General features: G+C 36.1%; 1 protein-coding gene across 1 annotated transcript; it reads right to left on the bottom strand.

The window, feature by feature from the left end:
• Nucleotides 1-1266: 1266 nt before the first annotated feature.
• On the bottom strand, nt 1267-11634 carry LOC122300615 (7-hydroxymethyl chlorophyll a reductase, chloroplastic). The gene is made up of 19 exons (XM_043111394.1): nt 11460-11634; nt 11200-11305; nt 11033-11117; nt 7923-8034; nt 6672-6756; nt 6510-6551; nt 6291-6369; nt 5209-5260; nt 5050-5112; nt 4446-4543; nt 3968-4003; nt 3824-3885; nt 3131-3158; nt 2626-2705; nt 2432-2501; nt 2289-2346; nt 1960-2024; nt 1782-1876; nt 1267-1666 (listed from the first exon to the last, which is right to left on the bottom strand). Exons 1-19 carry the CDS (start codon nt 11617-11619, stop codon nt 1576-1578), a joined length of 1467 nt encoding a protein of 488 aa, XP_042967328.1. The 5' UTR covers nt 11620-11634; the 3' UTR covers nt 1267-1575.
• Nucleotides 11635-18605: the final 6971 nt, after the last annotated feature.

Below are 18605 nucleotides of genomic sequence, written 5' to 3'. Positions count from 1 at the left end.
CCATATATACAAATATAGTATAGTTGTTGCAAACCTTTGGATTCTCTGACCGACAACGACTCGCAGTTAATGCCTTCGGAAGTAATTTTGGGTGTATGCAGGTGGGTCCATTTTCATTCAGTACACAAATGAGCATTTTTAATCATTTGTGCTGCTAATTTTATTTATTTATTTATTTTTAACCATGGTATATATGCCTATAGAAAATACTCTAGTTATAAATGGATTATATCAAAATAATTTCATAAACTAATTTAACGGATCAAATAAAATCACATCAATTTGTGAAATTATTTAAACAAGAGCTGTTCTACGGAACAACAACTGTAGCAGCTGCACACTTGCATACCTTACGTGTAAAATATATTTTTTTTTTTTAAACACAGCCGACGTCGTTTATCACTCCCCCTACCCGATTCCCCCTCTCAACTCACCTAACCCCACCGTGCGCCACTTGTAGCGCCACCGACCACCTCACTGGCTCTCCCTCATACCGGCGACCCTCCAATCACCTTCGACTGTCCACGACAGTCCCCACACGCAGCCCCCCCTCTCCTCTCCCGAAATGGGTCTTACATGAATTTAGCTACCATGCCGCCGCCGTACGCCAGCCCAGCCACCACCATCGAGCCCCACGACCTCCAAGCAACCCTCACCGTCGAACCCAAGTCACGACAACCCTTTCCTCCCTCTCCATTGCATCTCACAACCCGAAAATGGGTCTCTCCATCGCATCTCTCATTTGGCCTAGATGGACGCCGGGTGGGGGTGGGGGAGAGAATGCCGACGCCGGGTGGTGGGGGTGGGGGTAGAGGAGGGGCAGGGGCAGGAGGGGCTTGGGCGACACACGGGATAGAGAGAGGGAGAGGTTTTGTTGTGGGGGTGTTTTTGGTCATTTTATCCTATGACACCTAAGGTGTGCAGGGGCTGCTCCCAAACAGGGACTGCTCCGAATACTTTTCCTTTAAACAAACTATTGATGTGGGACCTATTACAGTGGTTAAAAAAGTCAAAATACAAATACTTTCTATGTTAGTAGATGTAGAAGGTTTTCACATAAATGATGTGAGGAGTTTGTCAATTAATGGGCTTATTTTAAAAACTTCGAACTCCCCGATTAGTCTTGGTCATCTTTATGCTATTACACACAGCTTGACTGCATTGTGTGAGCCCATCCCAGAAAATAGCCTAGAACTGATAACAGGGCCAGGGAAAACAAGTACAAGTCCTCTCAATTTCTCATAGCAGTGAAAACAGAAATGGGTATGAGTTTCAAAATCTGTATTTGTTTCATATCAGAGCAATTTTTCTTTTTATTGTTCATCAAGTGAAATAAAAATGACTATATTTTCATTAATTTTGCCTCCTCTAAGACTGGGAACATGACGCTTTTGTGACCAAGCTAAAGTTGGAAGCAAAATCCCAGAAACATTGGTCATCTATCTACACCAACGTTCAAAGAGAACATGTGCTATAATTCTTGATCATACATGGTACTGATCTCTTTTACAGATTGGAAAGGGGGGATTTCCCACTCATGAAGCACCCAGATGTTATCTTCACCTTCTAATGCGATCACTTGTCAGACAACATCCCTTCAATTTCACCATTCTGGTTGTACATATCCACAATTTTCTTCGCGTAAGAAGGCATGTGTCTATCAGCTCTGCGTGTAATCAATAATTTCACACATTAGAAAAAAATAATAATAATAATAAAAAAAAAAAAAAAAGGATACGATGCACCCTATTATAAGCTCGTCAGATGTTATTATAAGTTACCTTGCTTTTCCCCAGGTGCGGTTTACGTGCAAATAGTTCCGAATGGTATGGTAGTCAAGAGAGTAACGAGCAAATTCCAGACCCTTTGGGCCAATCTGAACCACAAGAACCAAGTAAGAAACGAAACTTGTGTATTGATACTTTTGTCACGGAATGAACAATGAAGAGAAAACTTCACCAAGTTTAGGATAAAAGCTATCAAATCTCCAATAAACTTTGGGGCAGGCTGAGAAGGACCTCTCCCTGAGAAAAAGAGAGATGTTAGCCGAATGAAAAATTACCAAGTGGCATAGTTCACTCAGGAACTTTTCCTATATGCAGAGAGTAAAGGAAAATATTAGTTAAGAGCATGCAGAGCAATATATACATTTGATTTCCTTTTTGAACATCGACATTATACACTAAGTACATACAAGAGTCCTGCATCTCCAAACATGTGCAGCATGTCCAGTTAAGGAGGCGCCATATATTCAAATGAAATAATAACAAAGACGTCGGCACACTTACCTAACTTAGCATTATCATCTGCCTTGACAGTCTCGATAACAAATGGTCGGCGGTCACCCTGAAGCAGTGTATTTGTTTTTGTAAAATTATTAATTTAATATAACTTCAGAGCCAACCAAATATGACAAAGCAAAGAGCTTTACACTGCTGATTGTAGGAGTAATTTCTAGGAGGTTTTCGACGAGACTGAGCATTTCTCTTCCACGTTCATTTCTGTCGTATAAAGTATGGCATCATGAATTACAATATTTGGTAGAAGAGAATGATGAGAGAGAGAGAGAGAGAGAGAGAGGCAGAAACAGGGACAAGGCACAGAGAACGTCAGCAATGATATTACCTGACAGTAACATACTGTGGATGTTGTGTCATGCTGATTCCAGAATATTTTGGCACACCCATGTATCCAACCACCAGATCCTGCAGTACAAGAGACTGTATTATACTACCAAAAGGATAACAGTGCTTTCTTGTTTCTTTACAGAATAAAAGTTCAGATCTGAAGTGGACATACATGTAACCATGATTCATGAGCCAGGCAAGTTTAATTGATGATTGAAAGGTTAAAGGCATCTGAAAATTACTCGTGCGTGTAGAGAAAGAAGTAATAGTTCACATTAACACATACTTAACAAACCGAGGGAAGGCATATACAGATGTGGAACCGTGCAACACAAATTTAAAAATGCACCCACCGGGTAAGACTTTCCGCATTATGAATGATGTCAAGCACTAAGGTTCTTCAGAATATACAAATGATTTGAGTGAACCAACAGGCCAGCTAAAATCATATGAGATGATGCATCTTGAGATAAATTACTTGTAAGAGCAATAGAAAAGCTTACCGCTAAGGCATTGGTGTAGTCAAAACAGCTGTAAACAGAACAAAATTTGACTGGTTAGGACGGTTTTTAATGATTGAATTGACATGTATTTATACAAAATCTATTACAATATACAACACGTGTCTTTTAGTTTTCATAACTCATGCCTTTTAGTTTTTGAACCAATGGATTCATATTTACAATTTAGAAGAAATTAAAGAGTTTATTAGTTATGCCTCGTAGTGGATAGAGTTCCTTTAACACATTCCATGGACTCTTGGTACTTCACTCGAACAAAGTGTTTGATATTTTTTATATAGGTAATAAAAATATTTGTTGATAATTAAGTACAAGGGTAACTCAGGTACATGGGTGATATACGGGATTTTTCATCACTAACATACAAACATAAAATAAGTAAGGAGAGAGAAGACCTCAGTGCTCAACCAAATTTTGGAAATCAATGTGCTAACACTGGGACTCTCTTAAATGCTATATTATTAGATAATGGTCCATGGTATGTTAGCTTAATTACGAATATTATTTTTACATTTCCCACGCATCATGTAAGTCTGAGACTGGTTTATATACATTTTTTCCAAACAAATTGTTCCCATGGTTCTCCAGAAATTACTCTTTTTCTTTTGTCCATTTAACCCTAGCAAGTACTCTCAAGGAGTTATAAAAATATAGAAAAAAAAAAGAGTAATTTACCTGTAGCACGAAGGGGCAATAACATCAACCAAATCATTTGCTGGTAGACAGAAATAAGGAACCTGCTTTAGTAAAATTTGAAACCGATGAAGCAGCTTGATTATATGATATGTAAGCCAAACTGGAAATACGGGACTGCTTTACCTCCTCAATGTGACCATCCAAATGCTTCAAATGAACCTATCGAAGAACAAGAAAAACTTCAAGGAATACTGTTGTTCACAATAACTAACTAACAAATAAATATATAAATATATATGTGCATATGTATATATAAGTAGCTCATTATAAAACATTAAAACAGTTGAAATAGTGGAGTTGAGATATACAATATATTCAGCATAACTATTAAATACTAAAATATCTGGCAAGAAAACATAAGCTTATGGCGTATTCTTCAAATAGCAATATTGTCACTAAATTACACTATTAGAAGAATGACAAATCCAAACCCATGTTATTTCAAGAGCTTTTGAGGCATACGCCTTGAGGCTTGGCTACAGTGAATGAAGTGCATGCCTCTATGGTAAAATAGGTGATTTTAGATTAAATTTCCAATTCAGACTGCCCAATAGGCACTAATGTTTAACCCCAACAGAAAGAAAGGATTCTCAGCACAAACCTTGTAGTCTTGCATAAACTCATAATGAAGAACTGTTTCTGGTTCACTACTTGCAGCCTTTAGAAACTTATCCAGTCCTTCTCGGGTTCCATTATCAACTGTTTGAAAAAAGTTTTAGTACTGATCCAAATAATATTTTTTAATATGTAATTATATTTTTTTGATAATTTAGTTTTTTGATAACTTAATAAATTGTATTTAAATCATTTACTTTCATAATATAAAATTATAGACTACCGCACATGGCTTAAAAATTATATATGATCAGCCATGTATGGCATTTGGGTAAGGATTCATGAGAAACAATTTGGAATGGTAGGTTCCAGGTGGGAAACTATTTACCAAAGAAAAAAAGTGTTAACTTGCTTCACCACTGAGTTTCAAGGTAAAGTGGAATAAGATTTGACCAAAAAAAACCCTTAGGGTACGTGTGTTCATGTAACAACTTTTGCAATTATCTGAGCCATATCTAACATGATATCCCATCAAGCGCAATATCAACATATTTTTATGCGATGTTGCATAACAGTCTTTCAACTTCATGGCCAGAAGACTAAAGTTAATAAATAAAAATGGCAAACTAAATATAAAGCTTTTTGATTACCACAGTTAGTGCCTAATACATAGAGCTTGTCCAAATTCAAGTGGTGCTCCACAGATCTTAATGCTGCAGTTTAAGAAATTACTCTGCATTACAATGGTACAAGTCACAAATGAGAAAATTACTACAAATAGAAATTTCAGATCATAGTATAAGCCATACCTTGCACTTGGCAACCCACACCGCAGAAAAGAAGACGCTTTACACCTGCAGCCTATTGTGATAAGAAAATGAATAGATTTCTCTCGCTAGCTTTTTAAAGCAAATTACAAATTTAGGCCAACAAGAGCTGAAACCGAGAGAATAAACTGATTATAAACCAGTGATACATGCAAACATGCCACACCATTTAAATAAAAAGCTAGCAAGTCAGCAAAAACCTAAAGAGAACCCAGAAATGTATCTAGAGAAAGTTTGTAAAATTTGGTAGAGATAGAAAGGAAGGCACGGTGATATTATTTGGACCCAGAAACAAAAATGTGAATATCAAAGTATGATAGAGGGACAAGCGTGTCTTCTTTTGTTATTACTTAAAAAATCAGAAGTTTTAGATTTATAATCAGATTTCACATTAGGGTTTCTTTGATAGGAACAAAGAATTTCATTAAAAAAAGAAAAGAAAAGAAATGGCAGCAGGACCAGGAGTCTTGATAAACCGAATTACACGGAAAAGGAAAAGGAAACCAAAATATCTCGCAGTTCAGGGTGGGTATTCACCTTCCCTCCCCACACAGACAGTGCTGGCCACCCTAGAAAATAGGAGTTCCAGATCTCCAAGCGCTAGAGATTGAATCTATAAAAGGCCAGGGCAATTAGCTCTACCGACGTGATGCTCAAGGAAGCCCCACCTCAATACACATGTTATCTGATCTTATGAGAAAAGCTAACTGCATCTCTATATCCAACTAAATAAAAAGTGAACAAGGACCCCTTTATGAGCTACAGTTTTTGAATGCACCAGTTTAAATTTTGCCTTCTTTCAATTCCTTTCTTTGCCCAAACACACGAATACACATCACACCTAAGCATTTCAACAACTGGTATACATGTGTACTCAAGCTTTACTTGTTTAGACTTTAAAACCTTTCCTTCCACCCAAAAATTTTTGCACACGTCTTGTTGAAGATGTATAAAAAATCAAGCATAGGTGTCACAAGAAGAATGAAATGGTAAAAAGGGCATTTCTAGGTCACTAATGAAACTCTTTAGAAAAAAGGTCACTAATGAAAGAAAATACCAGGTACCTCAACTAGGGCAAGAGTATTCAGATTAGGAGATAATGTTGGCTTAACACCTTTAGCAGCTAGAACTTCATCTGGTGTCCTATTCAAAACAAGATAAACTACAAATATCATATTATAGATTAAAAAAATAAGCAACAAGCAAAATTGACTCTCGCTGAACAAATTAAGAGATCAAGAGTATCTCAGATCAAATGTATGTAAAAAGAACCAGATGCGAACCTTGCTAGGACAGGCCTTGGTCCAAATCTGTCCTCCGGATCACTGTGTATCCAAATAACAAGACCACAGAAGTTCACAGACAATGCACATTAAAATTGGCATTGGCAATGAATGAGCTGCTACTGACATATACCATCTACTAAATAAAATTGGTGCCACTACCTCTGTACACAAACAACAGCTTCTACCATGCCTGATTTTAGCATTTCAATGGCAATTGTTGTTACTATCCCTGTCCATTGAGCTCCTACAATTATAAAAGTTGAAAAGAAATTTAAGGTAATCAGTATATACCATTTTTTCCCAAAATTTCAATGAAATTTACCTACAACATTGTGAAATTGATAAATAACCGTTTTATATGAAAACATGGAAGGCGTCTACATAATTTGACCAAATATGAATGCAAAGCCCTATTTCATCCTTTGGCACCATCAAAACATAAAATAAAAAGACTTTGATATGAAGTTTAACATTGTTTTGATAAGCAATATGAAATCTAACATTTTTAACAGCATTATTTTTTTGATAAGTAAACAGACAATTTTTCTGCATAACAGACTGCTGAGAGACAGAGAAACAGAAACCTGACAGTATGTATATTGCAATTAGTTAGCTTCTTTAAATTTTTACTATCTAACAGTCCTCCCTTTCAAGTCATAGAAATATGTTTTTTTAATAAGTCAAGTTATAGAAATAAGTAAGATGATTCAACACCTCAAAACAGATAAAATAAAAGCTAGTTAATAATTTAGATATTAGTTGGAAAGCTTTAGGTAAGAGAGAGAGAGAGAGAGAGAGAGAGAGTATGATGTATTGGAAATTTCGGAAATAATTATAAGAAGTTTAACACTATAATAAAGCTAAATGACTATTGAAATCGTTATAAATCAAAATCACCAAAGAAGAAATAGTATAATTTTATACACAATTGAATGAAAAGATAAGTCAGTAAAATGGCTCTCACAGAAACCAGAACAAAATTAAGGCTCAATCTACATATGGTTCCAGTTGTTCCCATGAAAAATAATGAACTAGAGCATACAATTTCATTCCTGCACACTAATCTCATATCACTATGTATCCTCTATGAACTATTTGAATCGTGTATTGATGCTCTCTTTTCATAAGGTATTTGTCACTACACACAATCAACAAAAAGGGTGGCAAGAAGAAAATGTTGCTATTCAAATTACAATAGGAGAGCAATAAACTTCCTAGTGTAAAAGATACTTATTACGGTATAATATTGGTATCTTTATAACAAATTAAAACCATTTCAAACCCCAAACAAACTGTAGACTAGTTGTCAAAATCATTACGCTTGAAGTCTCAAGAAAGATATAAGCCAGCAAGAGAAACCACGATATAAGACAGACAGAAGAACAGTGGGGAATCAGGAAAAAAAATTACCTTCTACAGGCTCTACTTTACGAGCATATAACAGTTCCTCATAGACTCCCATGTATATCTCATCTAAGGAACTTGATTTCCTCCCTCTACCATGAACTATGGGTTCCAAGCCCTGAATGGGGAAAACAAATTAATATGGGGATTATGTGACAAGAGAAATACGATACTCATATATATGATATTTATTTGATTAGAAGAATTATATAAGCATAGAAAAGAATAAATTGAATTCGACAGAATAAAAAGCACATTGGCCTACTCTACTGCTAAAGATACATTTTATCCTACAACTCAAAAGAGTTATGACTGTCACATAAAGTAAAGAGGGTGACTCAGGCATGTGAGAGTTTTCCAAATTTGATGGTCAAAGAGGCAATAAATCACACCCTTATCACTGTGTCATAATAGGCAGAGCATGAGCCCAAACCATAGATTCTTCTAATGAAATGACTAGTTATGTGAAATCCAACATTGATCATTTTTTTTTTTTTTAAAGGAAGAGACCCCAATTTTATTGATGACCTCACTTATGGCAGAGGAATACCTTGGAACAAATCACACACCTATAACCGGCTAGTTTGGAGCACAAAACTATATCAACAGCACAATACTGGTAAGCCTAGTTTGTCAGTTCTAAGAAAACCAAAAATTTCTCTAGTAAAAAACTCGTCATTTCGATCTTTAGCCCCCTCCTTTGCTAAGAGATCTGCAACTGTATTAACCTCCCTGAAGATATGGTTGAAAGACAAAACCGAGGTTCGAGTGAGCTGGCATAGCCTCTTCTAGTTGTCCCTTACTGCCCAGTAAACATCACCCTTTCCATGCCACCAGTCTACAATGATCTTAGAGTCAGATTGAACCATCACCATTGGAAGTTGCAATTTCACGCACAACTTCACACCATCCAAGCATGCTTTGACTTCTGCCATCATATTAGTTCCATATCCATAGTAGGTAGAAAATCCAGTGATCAATTTGCCCATATCATTTCTGATAACTCTGCCACAACCACATTCACCTAGATTCCCTAAACAACATCAATCAAAATTCAATTTTACAAAACCAGCACTTGGCTTTAGCCACCTCAGTACCTGAAAATGTGGGGCTTTCGTTTTGATAATGGCTAATCCAAGCTAATTCAAAATGTGTGTATCAGACTTGCTAATTTTCTTCATAGAACTAAGCTTTATCATACATTCAACAATCATAATTTTGATACAGAAACAAACACTACCTGCAGCCTCGACCTTATCCTCCATACGAGCCTTGCATCTTCTAAGCCACAAGCACCAAGAGATTATAGAAGGCATTAGGCCTACAACAACACCTAATTGAGAGACTGCTCTGGCCTTGCGGAACCATTTCCCAACCATACACACCCAACTTCTGGTATGTTCGAAATTAATACCCAATATGCCTACAAAACTTCTCCAAACTTCAAAGGCAATCTCACTAGACCATAAGATGTGGTCCAAAGACTCAATGGCGGGACACCTGCAACAGTTACATTTAGAGGCAAGAGGGATGTTGAGTTTCTGGATATTAGCATCAACAGGCAAACTATTCCAAAAGCATCTCCACATGAAGATCGAAACTCTAATTGGAATGGCTTTGTGCCAAACCCATTTAGCCGAACTAACACTTTGAACATGGCCATGAATTGAAGACCAAACAGGTTTGGTGGTAAAGACACCTAATCTGGAAGAAAGCCAAATCCACTTGTCCCTCCCTTCCCTCAACCATAGTAGCTAGGCCATAATGCAGCTACTTACCTCCTCACCCACCAATTCCTTAAGCAAGGTTGAGTTCCAGCCATTGCCCTCCCAGACCTCCTTCACTTTCAGCTGTTGTTGTTGCACATGGGTCACTTTCTCAGCAAGGATGCCTACATGAGACCAGTTATCAAACCAAAATGAAGCATTACCCTCTCGAAGAAGCCAACCTGTGCCTTGTATGACCTCTAAAATTGGTGGTCTAACGACTTCTTGAAGCTAGAGTCATACCAAGTGGGGGAGAGAAGGTAAGAGTGGGGTTGGTTGAAGTATTTCCCACGGAAAAATTCTGACCATTTAGAATCTTCATACATAAACTTCCAAGCAAATTTCATGAGTAGTGCTTTATGCATCTCACTCAGGTCCCAAATACCTAAGCCTCCCTCTTCAACAGGTTTGCAAACTTTTACCCATGCTATCCACTTCTTCTTTTTCTTCCCTTCATAATCACCCCAAAAGAAATCAGCAAAGTGTCAATTGAGATCTTTGATCACCAGTTTTGGGACATTTAAAACTGACAGGCCGTGAATGGGAATGCTAGAGGGTACATGCCTGATGAGGGTCAATTTTCAGCGACTAGAGAGAAGGGTGGATTTCCAACCGGCCAATTTTTTCTTTACCTTCTGCAGCAGGGGCTCAAACAACCTGGTGTCAAGTTTGCCGGTGTGTAAAGGAGCTCCTAGATATAAGCAAGGAAACTTCCCTTCCTTAAACCCTATAGCTTGTAAGGCAATAGATTTCCTTGCGGCAGAGACCTTAGCAGAGAAAAAGAATTGCAGACTTGTCTCGATTTATTCGTTGGCCTGAAATGGACTCATACAGTTGAAGCACCTCCAAACAAGCCTTGAGAGAAGACTTAGAGCCATTGAGAAAGAGAACCAAATCATCCGCATACAGAAGGTGAGATATCAAAGGACATCCCCTAGTAGTTTTGAAAGCACAAATGGAGTTCAGCCTTCCGCTGTTCCATTTTAGCATTCCAAATGAGTCCTTCCAGTAGTATATTGCGCATGTTTAGATTAATTTACACCCATTAACGTTACTTATAAAAAAAAAATTTACACCCATTAACGTCTAAAATCATTTCAAAGATTTCACGATATCACACCATTATAAATTCGCAGCCATGACGAGCTATAGACCCGCTCACAAGAAGAACAAGAATAGAAATCTACAAATCAAGTGATGTAAGAACGAAGGTTAAGAACACTCAGCTAGAGAAACTGAGCGAGATGTTTAGATAAGTGATTGGTTGTTTGTCGCGGGAACATAAGTAATTAAGTTTTTGTCGAATTTGTGCAACTAAAGAATAGTGTCGTATTTTAAAAAGAAACTTACTTCAATTTTAGACATTCCATCTCCCAGGAAAGCACACGCGTTCTTCACGTGCGCAATGTAATACGTATCACACAACCCGCAATGACTGCACCGAATTTCATCAAAATATAATTTTCAAGATAATAATATGCCAACGAAAAAGCCTTCAAAATGGAAACACTATTTACCTGCAGTGGTCTTTGGCCGGGTAGGTACCTCCCGGGGGAATGGGTCTGGAGCGTTTCCTCCAGTCGTCTCTGAGCTTCCCCGAATTTGAAGAATTGGAGTTCCCATCTGTTCCACAAAAAGAAGCATGTATGTAGTTATGCCAAACAAAACATCCTACTCGCACTCACACTTGGAAACACACACACACACACACACACACACACATATATATCACACACACACTCTCGCAGCGCATAAAGGGAGAAGGTTTTTTGTGCACCTTTAGAGGAAGAGGATGTTGAAGCAACGATTGAGTATGAGAGCGGAAGCGAAGAGAGCTTGCAAATGAAGGACGCCATAGCAGCAGCAGCAGAGAGACAGAGAGATGGCAGCAACCTGCAACCGGCAACGATCAACGAGACGATGGCTCTGCACCACATATTTATGTGTTGTGTAGGATCAGGTGGGACCAATGACCATTCTGTACGCTACTCGTCAATTCATCATCCGACTAATTACGTACTAAATATTCATGACCTCAAATTTTTTCACCCCAATCATTTTTATGACATAATGTCTCAAAATTTTTCTCGTATTTATTAATACTAGGTGGGAGCAACGTGTAAAGCACGTTTGTCTAATTTTATGAAATGATTATTTGTAAAAAATAATATATATTTTATAAAAATTATTGATGTCACTTAATAATTTAAAGCATATTGGAAAAGATAAAAAAATTAGTTCAAAATATCATATAATCGAATACATATTTATAACTCCATAATTTTAATAAAAATGTATACGAAAAATTTAATAAAAGTCTAACACAAACGGTAGTTCAAAATATGTGTCGTTTGATGTTTGTATTATAATTCATCAATTTATGTAATCATGTAGACGATCAATAGAGACAATATTAAAATTCTTATTTTGCTGTTAGTTGAATCGATCAAGATCAACATAAAGTTAAAACATAATCTTTTTATAAAATTTGTGGTATAATATTTTTTATATATAGCATATATATAAATCCTAAAATATATTTTGAAGTTGTTGGTCGAATTTACTCTTTCTTGATTAACTCAATGATCACGACTTTTGTCATGTGCCCATCATAGCAAGCCCACGTGTGGAATATGACTTAGTGGAAGTTACTTCCTACTACCATGGAAAAAAAACACTTTGATTAAACACACTTGTATTATATATTATATGAGATTTTTAAATTTAGAATACTTAATAATTTGATTTAATGAAATGTATAATACACATGTATTATACTTAGGAATTCACGTCTTATGCACCTAATACACGTGTATATGTTAAGGAGAAAGAGAAAAATATAATAACTAATATTTAATTACTTATTATTATATAAACTATTAAGTATTGTAATTATTGTGATTAATAAATTATATAACAACATTGAATATTATCTCTCTCAACATTTATGTCTTCATTCTATATGCCAATTACATTCACACGTATTTAAACAAACGGTGTTAATTTTAACGGAAAAACAAGAAAAACCGTTAAAACAAGATTTTCCGTTTCATACACACTTTTTATATATAGAAGATATTTTAAGTGACTTTTCTTTAAATAACTCGTAAAAAAAAATGCAAAATAAAATAAAACATTCAACAAAAACGCTTCTGAGATACTTTTAAGTACAGAGTTTTTCCTCTTAATTGAGACACAAACAAAACAATTATAATTAAAAAAGGGGTAAAATCTAGAATAGTTTAATTTTGTTGTAAAATAACATTGTTGTAAAATAAATTGTATGATCACCTTGAACTAGCCATCAAATGCATAGTGCATAGTACTAGCATAGTGAGTTGGCCGACATATGCATAGTGCATAGTGCTAGCATAGTACTAGCATAATGAATTGGCCGACATATGCATAGTACATAGTGCTAGCATAGTAAGCTAGTATAGTCCATTTTGTACGCCTATAAATATCGTTGAATTTTTTAAAAAATTCATAAGTTTCATAACTTCTCTGAACTCTATCTCTCTCCTTTCGATAGTTTTATAACACGTTATCAGCACGAAAGTTCTGACGATTTTGAAGCTAGTAATCCTCTACTTCAAGTAAGTCTTTCAATATATTTTTGTAGTTTTCAAAATGAATATGAAATATTAAACATACTTATGTTCCTGATTTATATATGTAGAAAATGTCAAATCTTACAAAATTGGAATTCGTTGCTCTTGACATTTCTGGGAAAAATTATTTATCTTGGATCCTTGATGCTGAGATCCATCTGGATGCAATGAACCTGGGAGATACAAATAAAGAAGGAAATCAAGGGTCCCTGCAGGACCGTGCTAAGGCAATGATTTTCCTTCGGCACCATCTTCATGAAGAATTAAAAACTGAGTATCTAACGGTGAAAGATCCACTTATTTTGTGGAATGATTTAAGAGAGAGATATGAACACCAGAAAACTGTAATCCTCTCAAAAGCTCGTCATGATTGGATGCACCTGAGATTGCAAGACTTCAAGAGTGTTAGTGAGTATAACTCTGCACTCTTTAAAATTAGCTCGCTATTGAAATTATGTGGTGAAAAAGTCACTGATGATGACTTGTTAGAGAAGACATATACTACTTTTCATGCCTCGAATGTGCTCTTGCAGCAGCAGTATCGAGAGCGAAAGTTCAAGAAATATTCTGAACTTATATCTTGTCTTCTATTAGCTGAGCAAAATAATGAGCTTTTATTAAGGAATCACCAGTCGCGTCCTACTGGTTCTATATCATTCCCTGAAGTGAATGGTACTAGATTTACATCATTCCTAGAAGCGAATGGTGCATCTTTTCAAAGAAAAATGGGGCGTGGACGTGGTAAGAAAAACTATAGAAGTGGAGGTCCTAGAAGTGACCATACTAAAAGGAAAAATAATAGATATACACTGTACCACCAGAAGTGGTTCAACTCAGAGAAGGGCAAATGTCCTCAAAATAAATTTTTAAAGAAATATGAAGATGAATGCCATAGATGTGGTATGACTGGACATTGGTCTCGTACCTGTCGTACAGCTAAGTACTTGGTTGACTTATACCAATCTTCTATAAAAGAAAAAACAAAGAAATTTGAAACAAATTTTGCTGAACCATCATATACTTTAGATTCTATAGATGGAGAAGATATTACAAGCCTTGATATTTCTGATTTCTTTGAGGATTCTAGTGGTAGAGTTAATCATGGAAGTGTTTCTTTTTAATTAATGTATTTCCTTCATATTATTGTAAAATATTTTTATTCTGCAATGTTTTGTAGTAATGAAAGTTTTATATATTTTGTAGAATCATGAGTCTTATTGATGAACTTTCTATCTCCGAGATGAATAATAAAGATGTATGTCTGGCTGACAGTGCTACAACTCACACAATTCTTAAGGATAAAAAATATTTTCAAAATCTAACATTGAGTAAAGCCTATGTTCATATCATTTCCAGTTCATCGAATCTAATTGAAGGCTCCGGAAGAGCTTATATTGTGTTGCCTAATGGCACCAAATTTTATATTGATGATGCTCTATTTTCTTCACAATCCAAAAGAAATTTATTGAGTTTTAAAGATATACGTCGTAATGGTTGTCATATTGAAACCATTAATGAAGACAAGAAAGAGCATCTTCTCATTACTAAAATAATTTCGAGCCAGAAGCTCGTATTAGAAAAACTGTCTGCCCTCTCATCTGGATTGTATTATACAGAAATGAGAACAATTGAATCACATGTTGTAATGCACCAGAAGTGCATTGATCCCAAAATATTTATGACTTGACATGATCGCCTTGGACATCCGGGATCAATAATGATGAGACGAATAATTGATAATTCGTATGGGCATCCCCTAAAGAATCAGAAGATTATCTTACCCAATGAATATCCATGCTCTGCATGTTCTCAAGGTAAATTGATTATCAAACCATCTATCTCAAAGGTTGTTTTTGAATCTCCATCTTTTTTACAAAGGATTCATGGAGATATATGTGGGCCTATTCAACCATCAAGTGGACCGTTCAGATATTTTATGGTTTTAATTGATGCATCAAGTCGATGGTCACATGTTTGTCTACTTTCCACTAGAAATGTTGCATTTGCTAAACTTCTTGCACAAATAATTAAGCTACGAGCACAATTCCCTGACTATCCAATTAAAACTATTCGATTGGATAATGCAGGAGAATTTACATCTCAAGCTTTTGATAATTATTGCATGTCAATAGAAATAGATGTTGAACATCCAGTTGCCCACACACACACTCAAAATGGTTTAGCTGAATCATTGATTAAAAGGCTCCAGCTAATCGCTAGACCTTTACTCATGAAATCAAATCTTCCTATTTCTGCTTGGGGACATGCTATAATTCATGCAGCATCATTAATTTGAGTTAGACCATCAGCATATCACAAATATTCACCATTACAGCTTGCATTTGGTCAGCAACCAAATATTTCTCATCTTCGTATTTTTGGATGTACTGTATATGTTCCAATTGCACCTCCACAACATACAAAGATGGGCCCTCAACGTAGACTTGGGATATATGTTGGGTTTGATTCTCCATCTATTATTAGATACCTTGAGCCTCTTACAGGGTATATGTTTAAGGCACGTTTTGAGGATTGTCATTTTGACGAATCCATTTTTCCAACATTGGGTAATGAGAAGTCGGTGCCTGAAGCACGATAGGATATTACTTGGAAAAATAAAGCTCTTTCCCAATTTGATCCTCGTACAAAAGAATGTAATCTAGAGGTTCAAAAGATTATTTATTTGCAAAGTGTTGCAAACCAATTACCGGATGTATTTACTGACACTAAAGGTGTGGTAAAATCATATATTCCTGCTGTTAATGTTCCAGCAAGGATTGCAGTCCCTAAAGGACAAGTTGCCAAAATAGTAATAGGTGAGTCTAAGATACGCCTGAAGCGTGGACGACCTATTGGTGCTAAGGACAAAATTCTTCGGAAGAGAAAAATACAAAATGAATTTGGTGCTCCTGAAGAGTCCATACCAACACAGGCCATAAGAGTAATTAATGCTCCTGAAGAGAGTAAATCTCCTGAGAAAGAACCTCTTGAAGAGGTATTTCATGAAATGTCTTCCCTTGAAGAGGGACAGGTACCTGAAAATAACGAGATCTCGATACATTTCATGAGTACAGGAGAAATTTTGAATAAAAATAAAACTGTTGTCGACAACATATTTTCATATAAAATGGCTCTTGACATTACCAGAACTAATGAAGAAATTGAGCCAAGAACTGTCGAAGAATGTCGACGTAGAGATGACTGGCCAAAATGGAAATCAGCTATTGAAACTGAATTAAACTCGCTAGCAAAGCGAGAGGTCTTTGGACCAATTATACAAACACCAAAGGGTGTAATGCCCGTTGGATATAAATGGGTATTTATACGTAAGCGTAATGAAAGCAATGAAATTGTGCGATATAAAGCACGACTTGTTGCACAAGGTTTCCTGCAGAAACCGGGGATTGATTATGAGGAAACATACTCTCCTGTTATGGATGCAATCACATTCAGATATTTGATCAGTTTGGCAGTTATAAAAAGATTGAATATGCAATTGATGGATGTGGTCACTACATATTTATATGGATCATTAAATCATGACATATATATGAAAATCCCTGAAGGATATAAAATGCCTGAAACTTCTAATCTGAGTACATCCAGAAGTATGTATTCTATTAAGTTTCAAAGATCTTTATATGGGTTAAAGCAATCCGGACGCATGTGGTATAAACGCCTTAGCGAATATCTATTGAAAGAAGGATTTAAGAATAATCCAATATGCCCATGTGTTTTTATTAAGAAATCAGACTCCGGATTTGTTATTATTACGGTTTATGTTGATGATCTAAATCTTGTTGGAACTCCTGAAGAGATCAGAAGAACCGCTACATATTTAAAGAATGAATTTGAAATGAAGGATCTTGGCAAAACGAAATTTTGTCTCAGCCTGCAGCTCGAGCATTTGCCAAATGGAATTCTCATTCATCAGTCAAATTATACAGAGAAAGTCTTGAAACACTTTTACATGGACAAAGCTCATCCCCTGAGTACTCCAATGGTTGTTCGATCACTTGATGTGCAGAAGGATCCATTTCGTCCTTGTGAAGACAATGAAGAAATTCTTGGTTCTGAAATACCTTATCTCAGTGCAATTGGAGCCCTAATGTATCTTGCAAATTGCACTCGGCCTGATATTGCACTTTCAGTTAATTTACTTGCAAGATATAGTTCCGCACCAACTCGAAGACATTGGAATGACATTAAACATATCCTTCGATACCTTCGAGGTACGGTTGATATGAGATTATTTTATCAACATGGTTCAAGTCCACAATTAGTTGGATATGCAGATGCAGGTTATCTTTCAGATCCACACAGAGGTAGATCTCAAACTGGATATGTATTTACTTATGGAAATTCTGCTATATCATGGAGATCTGTCAAACAAACACTATCTGATACCTCTTCAAATCACTCAGAGATCATTGCAATTCATGAAGCAAGTCGAGAATGTATTTAGCTAAGATCAATGATCCAACATATCCAAGAAAAGTGTGGCCTTCCAGTGATTAATGATAGTCCAACAACTTTATACGAAGATAATGCTGCTTGTATTACTCAAATTAGAGGAGGATATATCAAAGGTGATAGAACCAAACATATTTCACCTAAATTCTTTTATACTCATGAACTTCAAGAGAAATGTGAAATTAAAATCAAGCAGATACGATCAAGTGATAATCTGGCAGATTTATTCACAAAAGCATTACCAACTGCAACATTTAAGAAGATTGTGCAGAACATTGGAATGCGGAGACTTGAAGACCTTTTATCATGCACTTTTCAGGGGGAGTAATGTCTTGAAGACTTATACTGATTGTACTCTTTTTCCTTCGCTAAGGTTTTTTCCCACTGGGTTTTCCTTTGCAAGGTTTTAATGAGGCAATCTTAAAACATTTTACAGTACACATGAATATTGTACTCTTTTTCCTTCGCAATTGATTTTTTTCCCACATGGTTTTTCTTTGGCAAGGTTTTAACGAGGCATATTCATTATGTTGTCATCCAAAGGGGAAGTGTTGTAAAATAACATTGTTGTAAAATAAATTGTATGACCACCTTGAACTAGCCATCAAATGCATAGTGCATAGTGCTAACATAGTGAGTTGGCCGACATATGCATAGTGCATAATGCTAGCATAGTACTAGCATAGTGAGTTGGCCAACATATGCATAGTGCATAGTGCTAGCATAGTGAGTTGGCCGACATATGCATAGTGCATAGTGCTAGCATAGTAAGCTAGCATAATCCCCTTTGTACGCCTATATATATCGTTGAATTCTGTAAGAAATTCATAAGTTTCATC

Source organism: Carya illinoinensis, chromosome 2, assembly GCF_018687715.1.
Source record: "Carya illinoinensis cultivar Pawnee chromosome 2, C.illinoinensisPawnee_v1, whole genome shotgun sequence".
Classification (NCBI taxonomy): Eukaryota; Viridiplantae; Streptophyta; class Magnoliopsida; order Fagales; family Juglandaceae; genus Carya; species Carya illinoinensis.
Note: the sequence above shows the minus strand (reverse complement) of the source record. Positions and strands in the feature narration are given on the sequence as shown.

What these genes read in the sequence shown, in the direction of transcription:
- LOC122300615 (XM_043111394.1), bottom strand. Translation starts at nt 11,619, where the DNA reads ATGTGGTGCAGAGCCATCGTCTCGTTGATCGTTGCCGGTTGCAGGTTG. An exon ending in ATGGAATGTCTAAAATTGAA is followed by an intron (nt 8,035 to 11,032) that starts GTAAGTTTCTTT and finishes TTCCCCATTCAG; the next exon opens with GGCTTGGAACCCATAGTTCA. An exon ending in ACTACACCAATGCCTTAGCG is followed by an intron (nt 2,706 to 3,130) that starts GTAAGCTTTTCT and finishes CTTGTACTGCAG; the next exon opens with GATCTGGTGGTTGGATACAT.